This window comes from Pleurodeles waltl, chromosome 3_1, assembly GCF_031143425.1.
Source record: "Pleurodeles waltl isolate 20211129_DDA chromosome 3_1, aPleWal1.hap1.20221129, whole genome shotgun sequence".
NCBI lineage: Eukaryota > Metazoa > Chordata > Amphibia > Caudata > Salamandridae > Pleurodeles > Pleurodeles waltl.
This window is the reverse complement of record NC_090440.1, coordinates 974181397-974197004: the sequence shown is the minus strand read 5'-3', so window position 1 is coordinate 974197004 and position 15608 is coordinate 974181397. Positions and strand designations below refer to the sequence as shown.

Genomic DNA, 15608 nt, shown 5'->3' with positions numbered 1-15608 from the left:
TGGTGATAACACGAAAACATGCGCTACCTCTACAAAGGGTTATAGAACGGTGACAGGTACCTAAACACTAATGTCAGAAGGATATATTGCACAGAAAGGGTAAGGCAAAAATGGCCCAAAACCAAAAGACTTGATGGGATTCAGGGTTTCTTGCCCCATAGAACCAAGCAATTAACTGAAACTGCCACTGCACTGCAGCAACCTTACATGATTTAGGGTGCTCTTAGAAAGGCAGAACATTGGCGGCAGCTAATAGTCACAGGCCAGTTGACCTCTATTCCTGGATGGAAGAATTAGTCATACCAGTCTTGCCAAAATCTGTGCAGTCCCCATAGCCCAGTCTACAGCAAGCGTTGCACAGTGCAGATATTTGTTATTCAGGTACAAGGGGGCATTTGGAGGACATGACCCATGTACAAGGGCATTGTCTTTATCCAGTTGTTCTGTACTGCACAAAACAGGGTTCTCCTGATGGCTGTCCTTGCTAACCTGTGTTATGTATCAGCATGCTTGCCCTCTGTTCCCTGTGACCTTGTCTAAAAATTATCCCTAGACAAAGCATTTACTAACCTACCAAACCAGTTTTCCTTCCACTGGACTTGAAATTGTACCTCCCCATCCCATGTTGTCATGGAAGGGGCGCTCAATCTCCATAACACTTTCAAGCAGCCAGGTAGGCTGTATGTCCAAAAGGATAAGCTCTGCAAGACTTCTGCCTGTGATCAGGACTGGGGTCTAACGCCTACCAGTCACTGATTTGGGTGAGGGGACAGCTGCTGCACTAATCTGGTTGTAGCCTGTGCGCAGATTCAAGTTAGTGACCTTATAAATCAGAGTCGGCCACCGTGAAGTTAGCCATGGTTGCACCGATCGGCCACCATCCATGTGCTGAGTAAAGTCAGGGTTCCAGTTTGCCTGAGGGAGCTGCCATGAACACTCACTGCTGTGTTGGCTGAGCTGGAGACTGTGCAGAGTGAAGGCAGTGACCCTGGCAGAAGTGTGCGCTGTGTTGTGGGTTCTACCAACCAGGGGAGTTGAATTCCTACAGCCCAGGACATATTGTTTGGGATCAAGGACAGCAAGTTTTCATGTTTATTTTGCCTTTGGGACAAGTAGGCCCAACCTTCTGCAGCACAAAGCCTTTGGCTGCCAGTTTACAGGGAAGTAAACTATCTGCAGTTGAGGCAATATCTGCATCCATGCCTTAATGCTGTTCAAACCTGTATTTATGGTTCATTAATGCAAAGCCTTTATTATTAGAGTGAGCGTTCTAAGTAAACATTGTAAGGTCACACTGCACTACTGGCAGTGGTTCCAGTAAAAAAAATGTGTACACATATTTGAAACGTTTAACAACACTTGAGGCATTGAGCAGCCTTGACTGCTTATAGAAAGACTCCTTCACAGACCTCTTTCGTCAGAATCCCAGTGATAAAAGATTTTCTAGAGGGGTTAAAGAAGGTCTTTCCTCCAATTAGACGCCCTTCACCACCATGGGAACTTAATGTGGTCCTTTCACGTGTCCCTCCAACATCTCACTTGGAAGACAGCCTTTCTAGTAGCGATCCCTTCAGCACGAAGGGTCAGCAAAATAAAGGCCCTCCACGAGCCTTACACAATATTTCGTTCTTCCCAAGTAGTCTTACGGACAAATCCGAAATTTCTACCTAAGGTCATATCCGACTTCCACATTAACCAGTCGATTGCCTTGCCCACGTTCTTTCCAAACCCTTCTACCCCAGCTGAGAAGGCTCTCCATTCCCTAGATGTTAAGAGAGTATTGAAATTCTATCTAGACAAAACTAATCCTGTACGGAGAACTACACAACTGTTTGTTAATTACGGACCTGTACGTACTGGCTTGGCCACCTCTAAGCAATCGATAGCGAGATGGATAGTTTCTTGTATTTTATTGTGTTATCAACTAGCTAAGAAAACCTTACAGGGTAAGCCTAGAGCCCATTCCACCAGAGGAAAAGCGGCGACCACTGCTCTATTGCACAACGTTCCTTTAGCAGAAATTTGTAAAGCTGCGACTTGGAAATCAGTTCACACATTTACTAAACATTATAGTTTAGATTCGGACGCTAGAGCAGATGCTCGAGTAGGCAAGGCTTAGCTTAGAAACCTTTTTGCTTAAGTACATATGCATGGATTACGCTAACTGCTCCTCCGCCGGTTTGGGGATGGGCTTGGTATTCTATTCTACGCTTATGACTATACATGGAAATCCCCTACGAGAGAAGGTATAGTTTCTTACCTGTGACTCTAGTTCTCTCGTAGGGCTATTTCCATGATAGTCATAACAAACCCACCCTCCTCCCCGGGGGAGCAGTTAGATGTCTTGGTTACGTTTAGGCCTATTGTCAGCCAGTAACTACCTGCAAAAAGAACTGAGGTAACAGCCTCTCTCTAGGCATGATGGGATACTGGAGGACTGGCTGTTCTTAAAGGCACAGTATCCCTTTTCTTCATTTCTAATGGCAGCCTATGGACTACACTGTTCTGCACTCCTTCTTAAGGGGTTTGAGAAATAAAAGAAGTTTTTTGGAAGTAATTGGTCTGGAAAATGGCTTTCATTTGGCAAGCATTTAATATTTTTACTTCCAGGACAAGCTGAATGCAGGAGCTTGAACACTGTAGCCCTTCTTATAGGCTGCATGGTAACATTCTTAAGTGTCTTGACAAGCCTCCTGAAGTGAGGCGAACAGGGACACTTAAGAAGTGATATTGGAAAAAGTGTTCCGGGTCCCCGCATGCGGGCGGGGAAATATTCTACGCTTATAACTATCATAGAAATATCCCCTACGAAAGAATTTTTTTTTTTGCTAACTTACTGTGAAATTGAAAGTACTGTTTCTGTGACATTTAGTAAAATGTGTTGATCCATGCTAATATTCCCAAACATTTTCATAATGGAAAATCAGTGTAATCATTTTCAACAAGATTATGGGAAATATGAAAATAAATAAGCACTGGCAAAACCAAATGATCTGACGTTGATGGTGAGCCTTATGGTTTTGTCAATTTGTGTCTTGTTTTAACATGGCTTTTGTAATACTTTATTATTGTGGGAGCTGCCAGGCTCTTGCCATTGTAACAAACATTGGCAAAAAGCACACAAAAAAAATGGTCTCAAAAGGCACACACTGCCACAGCAGTTCCTGGCACTTAACAAAACTACATTGTGTGCCAATATGCTCCTTGTGGAAGAGCAGAATTCTAACACTCTCAAGCAAAGCCAACCAATAGATGAACAGAGAAATAGAATGTTAATAAAAAAATTTCTTCTTTAACAGCAGACCTAATTAGGGGCCTGATTCTTAAAGAAAGCCACAAAAGTGCAACCCTGGTGTATGTCTTTGCATTAGTGGCTCTCATTAATTCACAAGAATTTACAGAAGTAGACCAAGAAATTGTATTCCTAGAAACTATTTGTGAACTGTATTTTAGCATTAGCAAATATGCATGTGTACATTTGCTCATGTGAAAATCTATTGTGTGTTTACAAGTTTATGTTTCCTCCAACCACTTTTTCCCCAAACCTAGAAGAACATCTATGTACTTTTGCCCTTGTCAGGAGTAAATGTCCACCTTTTCTCAGTATGGAAAAAAATTAGAGAACAGCTGGTGAAAATCTTTCAAACATGCAAGTTAGTAAGTTTGCAAAGATTTAAAGGTATTCCAGCCCTGGAACTATTGCTTACTGTTTCCTCCAGCCCCAGTATGTAGATCTGCTGAAAGGTGGCAAAATAAGGAAATTGCCTTAGCAGGGCTTGATACTGCTAGTATTTAAGCCCCACTACAGTATTAGACCTGGCTATTATCAGAGCTCCCACATAATCAGATTGCTGTCATAATTTGTCACTGTACTACATGGCACTAAAGCAACAAGGTTTTTTATTTTTTTCTTTAACGGGACAAGTAGATTTATGAAGCAACCTGTCCCATGGACAAGCAGATATTTTGTTCATTTACACACCCCTGTACCAACACTAGGTTACATTTGGAGTATTAATACCTGTGGTTGACTGATTCTTCTTTGAGTAGTTGTAGCCACTAGGAAGACCACTTTCCATGAAAGAAATTGAAGGGGACATGAATGCAGTGACTTCAAGGTAGGCCTATGACCCTAGTCAGCATTACATGGAGGTTCCACATAGGACTCTCAGGGAAATTATCTTTTAGAATTAATTCTTGAAAGCCTAAAATTACAGGAGTCAAAAATGGGGACTGGGGCTCCCTATTTCACATGTAGGCTGCAATGGCAGACTAATACAAACTAATAGAGGTGTAGGCTAGGCCTCCTTTCTGCAAATTTAAGAAGTAAGCAACAGTATCTTGTACTATGGGTTCTAAGGGATTTAGGTTTTTAGAAAAAATAGTGGGAAATAAGCTTTTCCATTTTGCCACCTAATAGGCTTATGCTGAAAGTCACCTTAAAATAGTCATATATGCCTGAGAAAGGTTAAACTATCTTAATTGTAAGACTTCAGGTACTTGAAGTTATCTTTATAAGACTTGGGAGTTTATTTCCCAATTGCTGACGTCTCCTGCTGAGACTCTCCACAAAGTTGTTGCTGATCCCAGAAAGATATCAAACAAATTACAATGACAGTTGGTGCTTGATGTACAGTTCTGTACTCAATATTCATACGACAAAAAGTAAGACTGGTGCAGCTATGAGCCATGATGGGTCCAGCTACCACAGAAACCAATCACGTCTGTGTGACAATGTTAAAAAAATTACTGTGCACACAGTAATTCCACAAACCAGGTTTTGAACACTTTATCTGAGAAGGCTGGAAAAAGGCGAGATCCAGGACTACTAATATGGACTGACTCATCATCTTCATACATTTTCACATCAATATAAGGGTGAACTCCTGTGGGTCCACATAGACTGTATGGATGCAATAACCAATATTGATTATTCTATTCAAATTTACGTATGAAAAGAAAATCACTGAGAAAGTCCCATTTGGATCGAAACACTTCAGCTGTGGATGTCCAATTTCATGAATAAACAAGAGAAGGAAAATGTCACTTAACCTGTAAGGATCTGTTCATAAGGTACAGTGCTCTGCATACTCTTGCTTCCGCAGACGTTTGGAACTAGTTTTTGTTCGAAGACGTCACAGCTGGCGAGCATACTGTTGGAACAGAATGTGTAGGAAGCTAGCTCTCTATATATTGCTCTAAAATTGAGTACACTGTGCAGAGTCCGGAGGATCCCCAATCGGAATTCGTAGGGAAATGCCTCCCTTGGCATGGTTACCCCCCTAACGTTTTGCCTTTTGTTGATGCCAGTTATGATTGAAAGTGTGCTGGGACCCTGCTAACCAGGCCCCAGCAAAAGTGCTCTTTCCCTAAACTGTACCTTTGTTCCCACAATTGGCACAGCCCTGGCACACAGATAAGTCCCTTGTAAATGGTAACCCTGGTACCAAGGGCCCTGTAGCCAGGAAAGGTCTGTAAGGGCTGCAGCATGTATTATGCCACACTGGGGATCCCTCACAACTTGTGTGTGCTGGTGGGGAAAAAATGACTAAGTCGACATGGCACTCCCCTCAGAGTGCCATGACCACAACCCACTGCCTGTGGCATAGGTAAGTCACCCCTCTAGCAGGCCTTACAGCCCTAAGGCAGGGTGCACTATACCACAGGTGAGGGCATAGCTGCCTTCGCACTATGCCTCTACAGTATCTAAGCCAAACCTTAGACATTTTAAGTGCAGGGTAGGCATAAAGAGTATATGGTCTGGGAGTTTGTCAAATATGAACTCCACAGTTCCATAATGGCTACACTGAAATCTGGGAAGTTTGGTATCAAACTTCTCAGCACAATAAATCCACACTGATGTCAGTGTGGGATTTATTAAAAAAATGCACACAGAGGGCATCTTAGAGATGCCCCCTGTATACCAGTCTAACTACCAGTGCTAGGCTGACCAGTTTCTGCCAGCCTGCCACATCCAGATGGGTTTCTGGCCACATTGGGTGAGTTCCTTTGTCATTCCGTGGCCAGGAACAAAGCCTGTACTGGGTGGAGGTGCTTCACACCTCCCCCTGCAGGAACTGTAACACCTAGCGGTGAGCCTCAAAGGCTCAAGCCTGGTGTTACAGCGCCCCAGGGGATTCCAGCTGGTGGAGATGCCCACCCCCCCCCGGACACAGCCCCCACTTTTGGCACAAGTCTGGAGGAGATAATGAGAAATACAAGGAGGAGTCACCCACCAGTCAAGACAGCCCCTAAGGTGTCCTGAGCGGAGGTGACCCCTGCCTTAAGAAATCATCTTGGTTTTGGAGGATTCCCCCAATAGGAATAGGGATGTGCCCCCCCTCCCCTCAGGGAGGAGGCACAAAGAGAGTGTAGCCACCCTCCAGGACAGTAGCCATTGGCTACTGCCCCCCAGACCTAAACACACCCCTAAATTGAGTATTTAGGGGAGACCCTGAACCCAGGAAATCAGATTCCTGCTATCTAAAGAAAGAAGGCGGACTGCTGACCTGAAAGCCCAGCAGAGACGACGGAGACGACAACTGACTTGGCCCCAGCCCTACCGGCCTGTCTCCAGACTCCATGAACCTGCACAGCGACGCATCCAGCGGGACCACCAACTTCTGAGGACTCAGAGGACTGACCTTCACCTAAAGGACCAAGAACCTCCAGAGGACAGCGGCTCTGTCCGGAAACAACTACAAAACAGCAACAAGAAACCAACTTAACTCCAGCTTCCCGGTAGAAGCGTGAGTTTTCACACTCTGCACCCGACGCCCCCGGATCGAGTTTGGAGAAACCAACACTGCAAAGATGACTCCCAGGCGACTCCAACGACATGGACACCTTGAATCGACCTCCCTGCACCCCTACAGAGACGCCTGCAGAGAGGATCCAGAGGCTCCCCCTGACCGCGACTGCCTGGTAAAAAAAGAACCAGACTCCTGGAACAAGCACTCCACCCGTAGCCCTTAGGACCAAGAGGAACCACCTACCAGTACAGGAGTGACCAGCAGGCAGCCCTCATCCTAGCCCAGTCGGTGGCTGGCCCGAGAAGCCCCCCCTGTGCCCTGCCTGCATCGCCAGAGTGCCAAAAATGGATTGGGCTATGCAAATTGGGGACGAGCCCATTGAACATACGCCATTTTAAGGGACACAGCACATGCACTGAGTCCTGTTTAGCAGTGTTCAGGGCATTTCAGGGCCATTACACCAGGACTTTGCATTCGAATTGGGGCAAATGTGGAGGGAAACCTGAAAACGCCTGCTTCCCCACATAATTAAATGATTCCCTTTACTTAAGCTGACATTTTGGCTTGCTCACTTGACAGTAAGGCTTTTTATAAGTCAGACAGCCAAATGAAAAGCTCAACTGTGAAACTCGAGGAATTCTATTGAAGAGGCATCACTCAGGTCATGCAAACTTTCTGATACATAGTGGCCAACAAAGAGTTTTTTTTTTTTTTTTTAATGATTCAAAATAACTAATAAGCATGGCGACAATAGCATCATAAAGGAAATCACATGGCCTCAAAAGGGAGGGGCGGAGGTTATAACAAACTAGGGGGTGGGGGGTAAACATGCAAACAGTTTCCTTACAATATTCAAAATGCAGTTTTGATCCTGTATGCAGTTCATGAATTCAGTGTGGTGTAGCCTTTGACCTCTGTCACACAAGGTAAACGGGTCCTCATACACAGTGAAGCACACTTTACTTCTCTTAAGCAAGCAAACCCTACCCGCAGATTAGCTGAAGTCCAGTAAATCAATATCAAATGAAGCTAATGGGGTCCATCACAGGTTAAGCATTACCTTTCCTCATGCTGCTGTAAGGATCCTTGCTTGGCTCATAGGGCATACGCCCCATCATGTCTGAGGTATTCATGGTAGGCTGGTAACCGGGATTTGGTGTCATGGAGTTTCGTTTCTGAAATGGGGGCTCTCCATCCACAAACGCATCCTGAAGATTCACAGAGTTATTCCTACTCAAAAAAAAAAGTTTGAAATCAGACACAACAGTGAACATTACAACTACACAATCCAAGTGCAGCACTGACTACGAGAAATTTAGAACCTTCTGTGAATAAGGCATGGTTGGAGGTTTTGGAAGAGGATTTTGGGGGATGAAGGGGTAGAAATATAATGGATGGGTGAAGAAGTATTTAAGCAAAGCTCCCAACTTTCTTCTCCAATCCAGGATATAGATCTGTGCAGTGTACTCTCTCAACATTGAGCATGGACCTCCTTGTAAAAAGATGTTTAACTCTGAAAATTACATTAGCAAGGGTCCGACCATCTTACGTTTCAAATAATAATAATAATAATTTTTTTTAAAGAAAATGTTACTTACCATGCTAATATCTGTTTATGGCCATCTAGTGCTGTAGATTCACATGCTGAGCATACTCCTGCCATCTAGTGTTGGGCCTAGACGTGTGCAAGTTGTTTTTCTTCAAAGAAGTTTTCGAGTCACAGGGTACTTTGACAACTCCACCTATTGCTGATAACGTGGATGGGCAGCATCGCCATTATTTTAAAATCCACCCCTATTCTCTCCCTCACACACACAAAAGTTGAGGATGTAGATGGTGTTAAACAAAACAGAAAAGAAGACCATGCATAGGAAAGATTAAGGATGAAAGTTAAGAAAGTCTACAATACCTAAATTGTCAAGGGAGGAGGGTTTTCACACGTGAATCTCTAGCACTACATGGCACAAGCAGACGCTTACATGGTAACATTCTACATTTCTGGCATATGTAGCTGTAGACACTCATTCTGTGAATAGACTGTAAAGCAGTCGTCCCACAAGCGGTGGCTAGCCGAAATGTGACAAAGAAACTTGAAAAAGTGTGCAAAGGACAGCCTGACCACTTTTGTTAAACATTTGCACAAAAATGTTTTGTAAACGTGTGGGGTGTAGACCAGGTAGCTGCTTTGCACATATCATGTATAGGAATATTACCCTAGTAATCCATAGAGTTGAGTGGAGTATCAGAGGGTTCAGCAAACAGCTTTTGGCTTTAGTATAATAGGTGTGTATGCTTTTGAACAGCCAATGTGCTACACCTGCTTTTGACAGGGCAGACACCCTTTGTGCAGTCTGAGAAAGGAGACAAAAATGTGGTGTGTTTTATGGTACGGCATTGTCTTGTCAGTGGAATACCTGAGTGCTCTTTTTACATCTAAAGCACTGAGAGCTTGTTCATTTAATTATTTTGGTTTTGGGAGGATGTAAGGAAATGCCTCCTTGGCATGGTTACCCCCTGACTTTTTGCCTTTGCTGATGCTATGTTTTGAATTGAAAGTGTGCTGAGGCCTGCTAACCAGGCCCCAGCACCAGTGTTCTTTCCCTAACCTGTACTTTTGATTCCACAATTGGCACACCCTGGCATCCAGGTAAGTCCCTTGTAACTGGTACCCCTGGTACCAAGGGCCCTGATGCCAGGGAAGGTCTCTAAGGGCTGCAGCATATCTTATGCCACCCTGGGGACCCCTCACTCAGCACAGACACACTGCTTGCCAGCTTGTGTGTGCTGATGAGAACAAAACAAGTAAGTCGACATGGCACTCCCCTCAGGGTGCCATGCCAACCTCACACTGCCTATGCAGTATAGATAAGTCACCCCTCTAGTAGGCCTTACAGCCCTAAGGCAGGGTGCACTATACCATAGGTGAGGGCACCAGTACATGAGTACTGTGCCCCTACAGTGTCTAAGCCAAACCTTAGACATTGTAAGTGCAGGGTAGCCATAAGAGTATATGGTCTGGGAGTCTGTCAAACACGGACTCCACAGCACCATAATGGCTACACTGAAAACTGGGAAGTTTGGTATCAAACTTCTCAGCACAATAAATGCACACTGATGCCAGTGTACATTTTATTGTGAAATACACCCCAGAGGGCACCTTAGAGGTGCCCCCTGAAACCTTAACCGACTATCTGTGTAGGCTGACTAGTTCCAGCAGCCTGCCACAACCGAGACATGTTGCTGGCCCCATGGGGAGAGTGCCTTTGTCACTCTGAGGCCAGTAACAAAGCCTGCACTGGGTGGAGATGCTAACACCTCCCCCCGGGCAGGAGCTGTCACACCTGGCGGTGAGCCTCAAAGGCTCACCCCTTTGTGCCAGCACCGCAGGACACTCCAGCTAGTGGAGTTGCCCGCCCCCTCCCCCTATGAGAATAACAAGGAGGAGTCACTGACCAGTCAGGACAGCCCCTAAGGTGTCCTGAGCTGAAGTGACTCTAACTTTTAGAAATCCTCCATCTTGCAGATGGAGGATTCCCCAATAGGATTAGGGATGTGACCCCCTCCCCTTGGGAGGAGGCACAAAGAGGGTGTACCCACCCTCAGGGCTAGTAGCCATTGGCTACTAACCCCCCAGACCTAAACACGCCCTTAAATTTAGTATTTAAGGGCTCCCCTGAACCTAAGAATTTAGATTCCTGAAACTACAAGAAGAAGAAGACTGCCGAGCTGAAAAACCCCTGCAGAGGAAGAACAGAAGACACCAACTGCTTTGGCCCCAGTCCTACCGGCCTGTCTCCTGCCTTCCAAAGAACCCTGCTCCAGCGACGCTTTCCAAGGGACCAGCGACCTCTGAATCCTCTGAGGACTGCCCGACTTCAAGAAAGACAAGAAACTCCCGAGGACAGCGGCACTGCTCCAAAAGAACTGCAACTTTGTTTCAAGGAGCAGCCTTAAAGACCCCTGCAACTCCCCGCAAGAAGCGTGAGACTTGCAACACTGCACCCGGCGACCCCGACTCGACTGGTGAAGAACCAACACCTCAGGGAGGACCCTCCGGCGACTCCGAGACCGTCAGTAACCAAAGTTGTCCCCCCTGAGCCCCCACAGCGACGCCTGCAGAGGGAATCCCGAGGCTCCCCCTGACTGCGACTGCCTGAACTCCATTTTCCGACGGCTGGAAAAGACTCTGCACCCGCAGCCCCCAGCACCGAAAGGAACGGAACTCCTGTGCAGGAGTGACCCCCAGGAGGCCCTCTCCCTTGCCCAGGTGGTGGCTACCCCGAGGAGCCCCCCCCTTGCCTGCCTGCGACGCTGAAGAGATCCCTTGATCTCTCATTGAAAACCATTGAAAACCCGACGCGTGTTTGCACACTGCACCCGGCCGCCCCCGCGCTGCTGAGGGTGTACTTTTTGTGCTGACTTGTGTCCCCCCCCGGTGCCCTACAAAACCCCCCTGGTCTGCCCTCCGAAGACACGGGTACTTACCTGCTGGCAGACTGGAACCGGGGCACCCCCTTCTCTCCATTGCAGCCTATGCGTTTTGGGCACCTCTTTGACCTCTGCACCTGACCGGCCCTGAGCTGCTGGTGTGGTAACTTTGGGGTTGCTCTGAACCCCCAACGGTGGGCTACCTTGGACCCAAACCTGAGACTTGTAAGTGATTTACTTATCTGACAAAACTAACAAAAACTTACCTCCCCCAGGAACTGTGAAAATTGCACTAAGTGTCCACTTTTAAAACAGCTTATTGTGTTTTATGTAAAAAGTATACATGCTAATGTAATGATTCAAAGTTCCTAAAGTACTTACCTGCAATACCTTTCAAATTAGATATTACATGTAGAATTTGAACCTGTGGTTCTTAAAATAAACTAAGAAAAGATTTTTCTATAACAAAACCTATTGGCTGGATTTGTCTCTGAGTGTGTGTTCCTCATTTATTGCCTGTGTGTATGTACAACAAATGCTTAACACTACTCCTTGGGTAAGCCTACTGCTCGACCACACTACCACAAAATAGAGCATTAGTATGGATCCCTAATCCTATTGGGGAATCCTCCATCTGCAAGATGGAGGATTTCTAAAAGTTAGAGTCACTTCAGCTCAGGACACCTTAGGGGCTGTCCTGACTGGCCAGTGACTCCTCCTTGTTTTTCTCATTATTTTCTCTGGCCTTGCCGCCAAAAGTGGGGGCCGTGGCCGGAGGGGGCGGGCAACTCCACTAGCTGGAGTGTCCTGCGGTGCTGGCACAAAGGGGTGAGCCTTTGAGGCTCACCGCCAGGTGTGACAGCTCCTGCCTGGGGGAGGTGTTAGCATCTCCACCCAGTGCAGGCTTTGTTACTGTGACAAAGGCACTCTCCCCATGGGGCCAGCAACATGTCTCGGTTGTGGCAGGCTGCTGGAACTAGTCAGCCTACACAGATAGTCGGTTAAGGTTTCAGGGGGCACCTCTAAGGTGCCCTCTGGGGTGTATTTTACAATAAAATGTACACTGGCATCAGTGTGCATTTATTGTGCTGAGAAGTTTGATACCAAACTTCCCAGTTTTCAGTGTAGCCATTATGGTGCTGTGGAGTTCGTGTAAAACAGACTCCCAGACCATATACTCTTATGGCGACCCTGCACTTACAATGTCTAAGGTATTGCTTAGACACTGTAGGGGCACAGTGCTCATGCACTGGTGCCCTCACCTAGGGTATAGTGCACCCTGCCTTAGGGCTGTAAGGCCTACTAGAGGGGTGACTTATCTATACCTGCATAGGCAGTGAGAGGCTGGCATGGCACCCTGAGGGGAGTGCCATGTCGACTTACTCGTTTTGTTCTCACCAGCACACACAAGCTGGCAAGCAGTGTGTCTGTGCTGAGTGAGGGGTCTCCAGGGTGGGATAAGACATGCTGCAGCCCTTAGAGACCTTCTTTGGCATCAGGGCCCTTGGTACCAGGGGTACCACTTACAAGGGACTTATCTGGATGCCAGGGTGTGCCAATTGTGGAATCAAAAGTACAGGTTAGGGAAAGAACACTGGTGCTGGGGCCTGGTTAGCAGGCCTCAGCACACTTTCAATTCAAAACATAGCATCAGCAAAGGCAAAAAGTCAGGGGGTAACCATGCCAAGGAGGCATTTCCTTACACAACCCCCCCCCCCCCCAAACGAAAGAGGATGAGACTAACCTTTCCCAAGAGAGTCTTCATTTTCTAAGTGGAAGAACCTGGAAAGGCCATCTGCATTGGCATGGGCAGTCCCAGGTCTGTGTTCCACTATAAAGTCCATTCCCTGTAGGGAGATGGACCACCTCAACAGTTTTGGATTTTCACCTTTCATTTGCATCAGCCATCTGAGAGGTCTGTGGTCAGTTTGAACTAGGAAGTGAGTACCAAAAAGGTATGGTCTCAGCTTCTTCAGGGACCAAACCACAGCAAAGGCCTCCCTCTCAATGGCACTCCAACGCTGCTCCCTGGGGAGTAACCTCCTGCTAATGAAAGCAACAGGCTGGTCAAGGCCATCATCATTTGTTTGGGACAAAACTGCCCCTATCCCATGTTCAGAGGCATCTGTTTGCACAATGAACTGCTTGGAGTAATCTGGAGCTTTTAGAACTGGTGCTGTGCACATAGCTTGTTTCAGGGTGTCAAAGGCCTGTTGGCATTCTACAGTCCAGTTTACTTTCTTGGGCATTTTCTTGGAGGTGAGTTCTGTGAGGGCTGTCACAATGGATCCATATCCCTTCACAAACCTCCTGTAGTACCCAGTCAAGCCAAGGAATGCCCTGACTTGAGTCTGGGTTTTTGGAGCTGCCCAGTCCAGAATAGTCTGGATCTTAGGCTGGAGTGGCTGAACTTGGCCTCCACCTACAAGGTGTCCCAAGTAAACCACAGTTCCCTGCCCTATCTGGCATTTGGATGCCTTGATAGAGAGGCCTGCAGATTGCAGGGCCTTCAAAACCTTCTTCAGGTGGACCAGGAGATCCTGCCAGGTGGAGCTGAAGACAGCAATATTGTCAAGATAAGCTGCACTAAAGGATTCCAACCCAGCAAGGACTTGATTCACCAACCTTTGGAAGGTGGCAGGGACATTCTTTAAACCAAAGGGCATAACAGTGAACTGATAATGCCCATCAGGTGTGGAGAATGCTGTCTTTTCTTTTGCTCCAGGGGCCATTCTGATTTGCCAGTACCCTGCTGTTAAGTCAAAGGTACTTAAGAATTTGGCAGCCCCTAATTTGTCTATTAGCTCATCAGCTCTAGGAATGGGATGAGCATCTGTCTTGGTGACAGAGTTGAGGCCTCTGTAGTCCACACAAAACCTCATCTCTCTCTTTCCTTCTTTGGTGTGAGGTTTGGGGACTAAGACCACTGGGCTAGCCCAGGGGCTGTCAGAGTACTCAATTACTCCCAATACCAGCATCTTGTGGACTTCCACCTTGATGCTTTCCTTAACTTGGTCAGACTGTCTAAATATTTTGTTTTTGACAGGCATGCTGTCTCCTGTGTCCACATCATGGGTACACAGGTGTGTCTGACCAGGGGTTAGGGAAAAGAGTTCAGCAAACTGCTGCAGGACCTTCCTACAGTCAGACTGCTGTTGGCTAGAGAGGGTGTCTGAGTAGATCACTCCATCCACTGAGCCATCTTTAGGGTCTGATGAGAGGAGATCAGGGAGAGGTTCACTCTCAGCTTCCTGGTCCTCATCTGTTACCATCCACAGATTTACATCAGCCCTGTCATGCAAGAGCTTAAGGCGGTTCACATGGATCACCCTCTTGGGGCTCCTGCTTGTGCCCAGGTCCACCAGGTAGGTGACCTGACTCTTCCTTTCTAGTACTAGGTAAGGGCCACTTCATTTGTCCTGGAGTGCCCTGGGAGCCACAGGCTCCAGAACTCAGACTTTCTGCCCTGGTTGAAATTCAACCAGTGCAGCCTTTTGGTCATACCACAACTTCTGGAGTTGTTGGCTGGCCTCAAGGTTTTTACTTGCCTTTTCCATGTACTCTGCCATCCTTGAGCGAAGGCCAAGTACATAGTCCACTATGTCTTGTTTAGGCTCATGAAGAGGTCTCTCCCAGCCTTCTTTAACAAGAGCAAGTGGTCCCCTTACAGGGTGGCCAAACAGAAGTTCAAAGGGTGAGAATCCTACTCCCTTCTGAGGCACCTCTCTGTAAGCGAAAAGCAGACATGGCAGGAGGACATCCCATCTCCTTTTGAGTTTTTCTGGGAGCCCCATGATCATGCCCTTTAATGTCTTGTTGAATCTCTCAACAAGGCCATTAGTTTGTGGATGATATGGTGTAGTGAATTTATAAGTCATTCCACATGTGTTTTAGGTATGCTGACATGAAGTTGGTACCTCTATCAGACACCACCTCCTTAGGGAAACCCACTCTGGTAAAGATACCAATGAGGGCCTTGGCTACTGCAGGGGCAGTAGTCGACCTAAGGGGAATAGCTTCAGGATACCTAGTAGCATGATCCACTACTACTAGGATGTACATATTTCCTGAGGCTGTGGGAGGTTCTAGTGGACCAACTATGTCCACACCCACTCTTTCAAAGGGGACCCCCACCACTGGAAGTGGAATGAGGGGGGCCTTTGGGTGCCCACCTGTCTTACCACTGGCTTGACAGGTGGGGCAGGAGAGGCAAAACTCCTTAACCTTCTGGGACATGTTGGGCCAGTAGAAGTGGTTGACTAATCTCTCCCACGTCTTGGTTTGTCCCAAATGCCCAGCAAGGGGAATATCATGGGCTAAGGTCAGAATAAACTCTCTGAAACCCTGAGGCACTACCACTCTCCTAGTGGCACCAGGTTTGGGATCTCTTGCCTCAGTGTACAGGAGTCCATCTTCCCAATAGACCCT

At 46.8% G+C, this 15608-nt stretch overlaps 1 protein-coding gene across 2 annotated transcripts in view; it reads right to left on the bottom strand.

Annotated features, from left to right (window-relative positions):
• ARID1A (AT-rich interaction domain 1A) overlaps positions 1-15608 on the bottom strand; it is a 593039-nt gene that overhangs the window by 131646 nt on the left and 445785 nt on the right. For both annotated transcript variants that reach the window (XM_069224049.1, XM_069224050.1), the window contains exon 14: positions 7813-7982. In XM_069224049.1, the coding sequence (XP_069080150.1) occupies positions 7813-7982 (170 nt within the window). The remainder of the gene's footprint in view (positions 1-7812; positions 7983-15608) is intronic.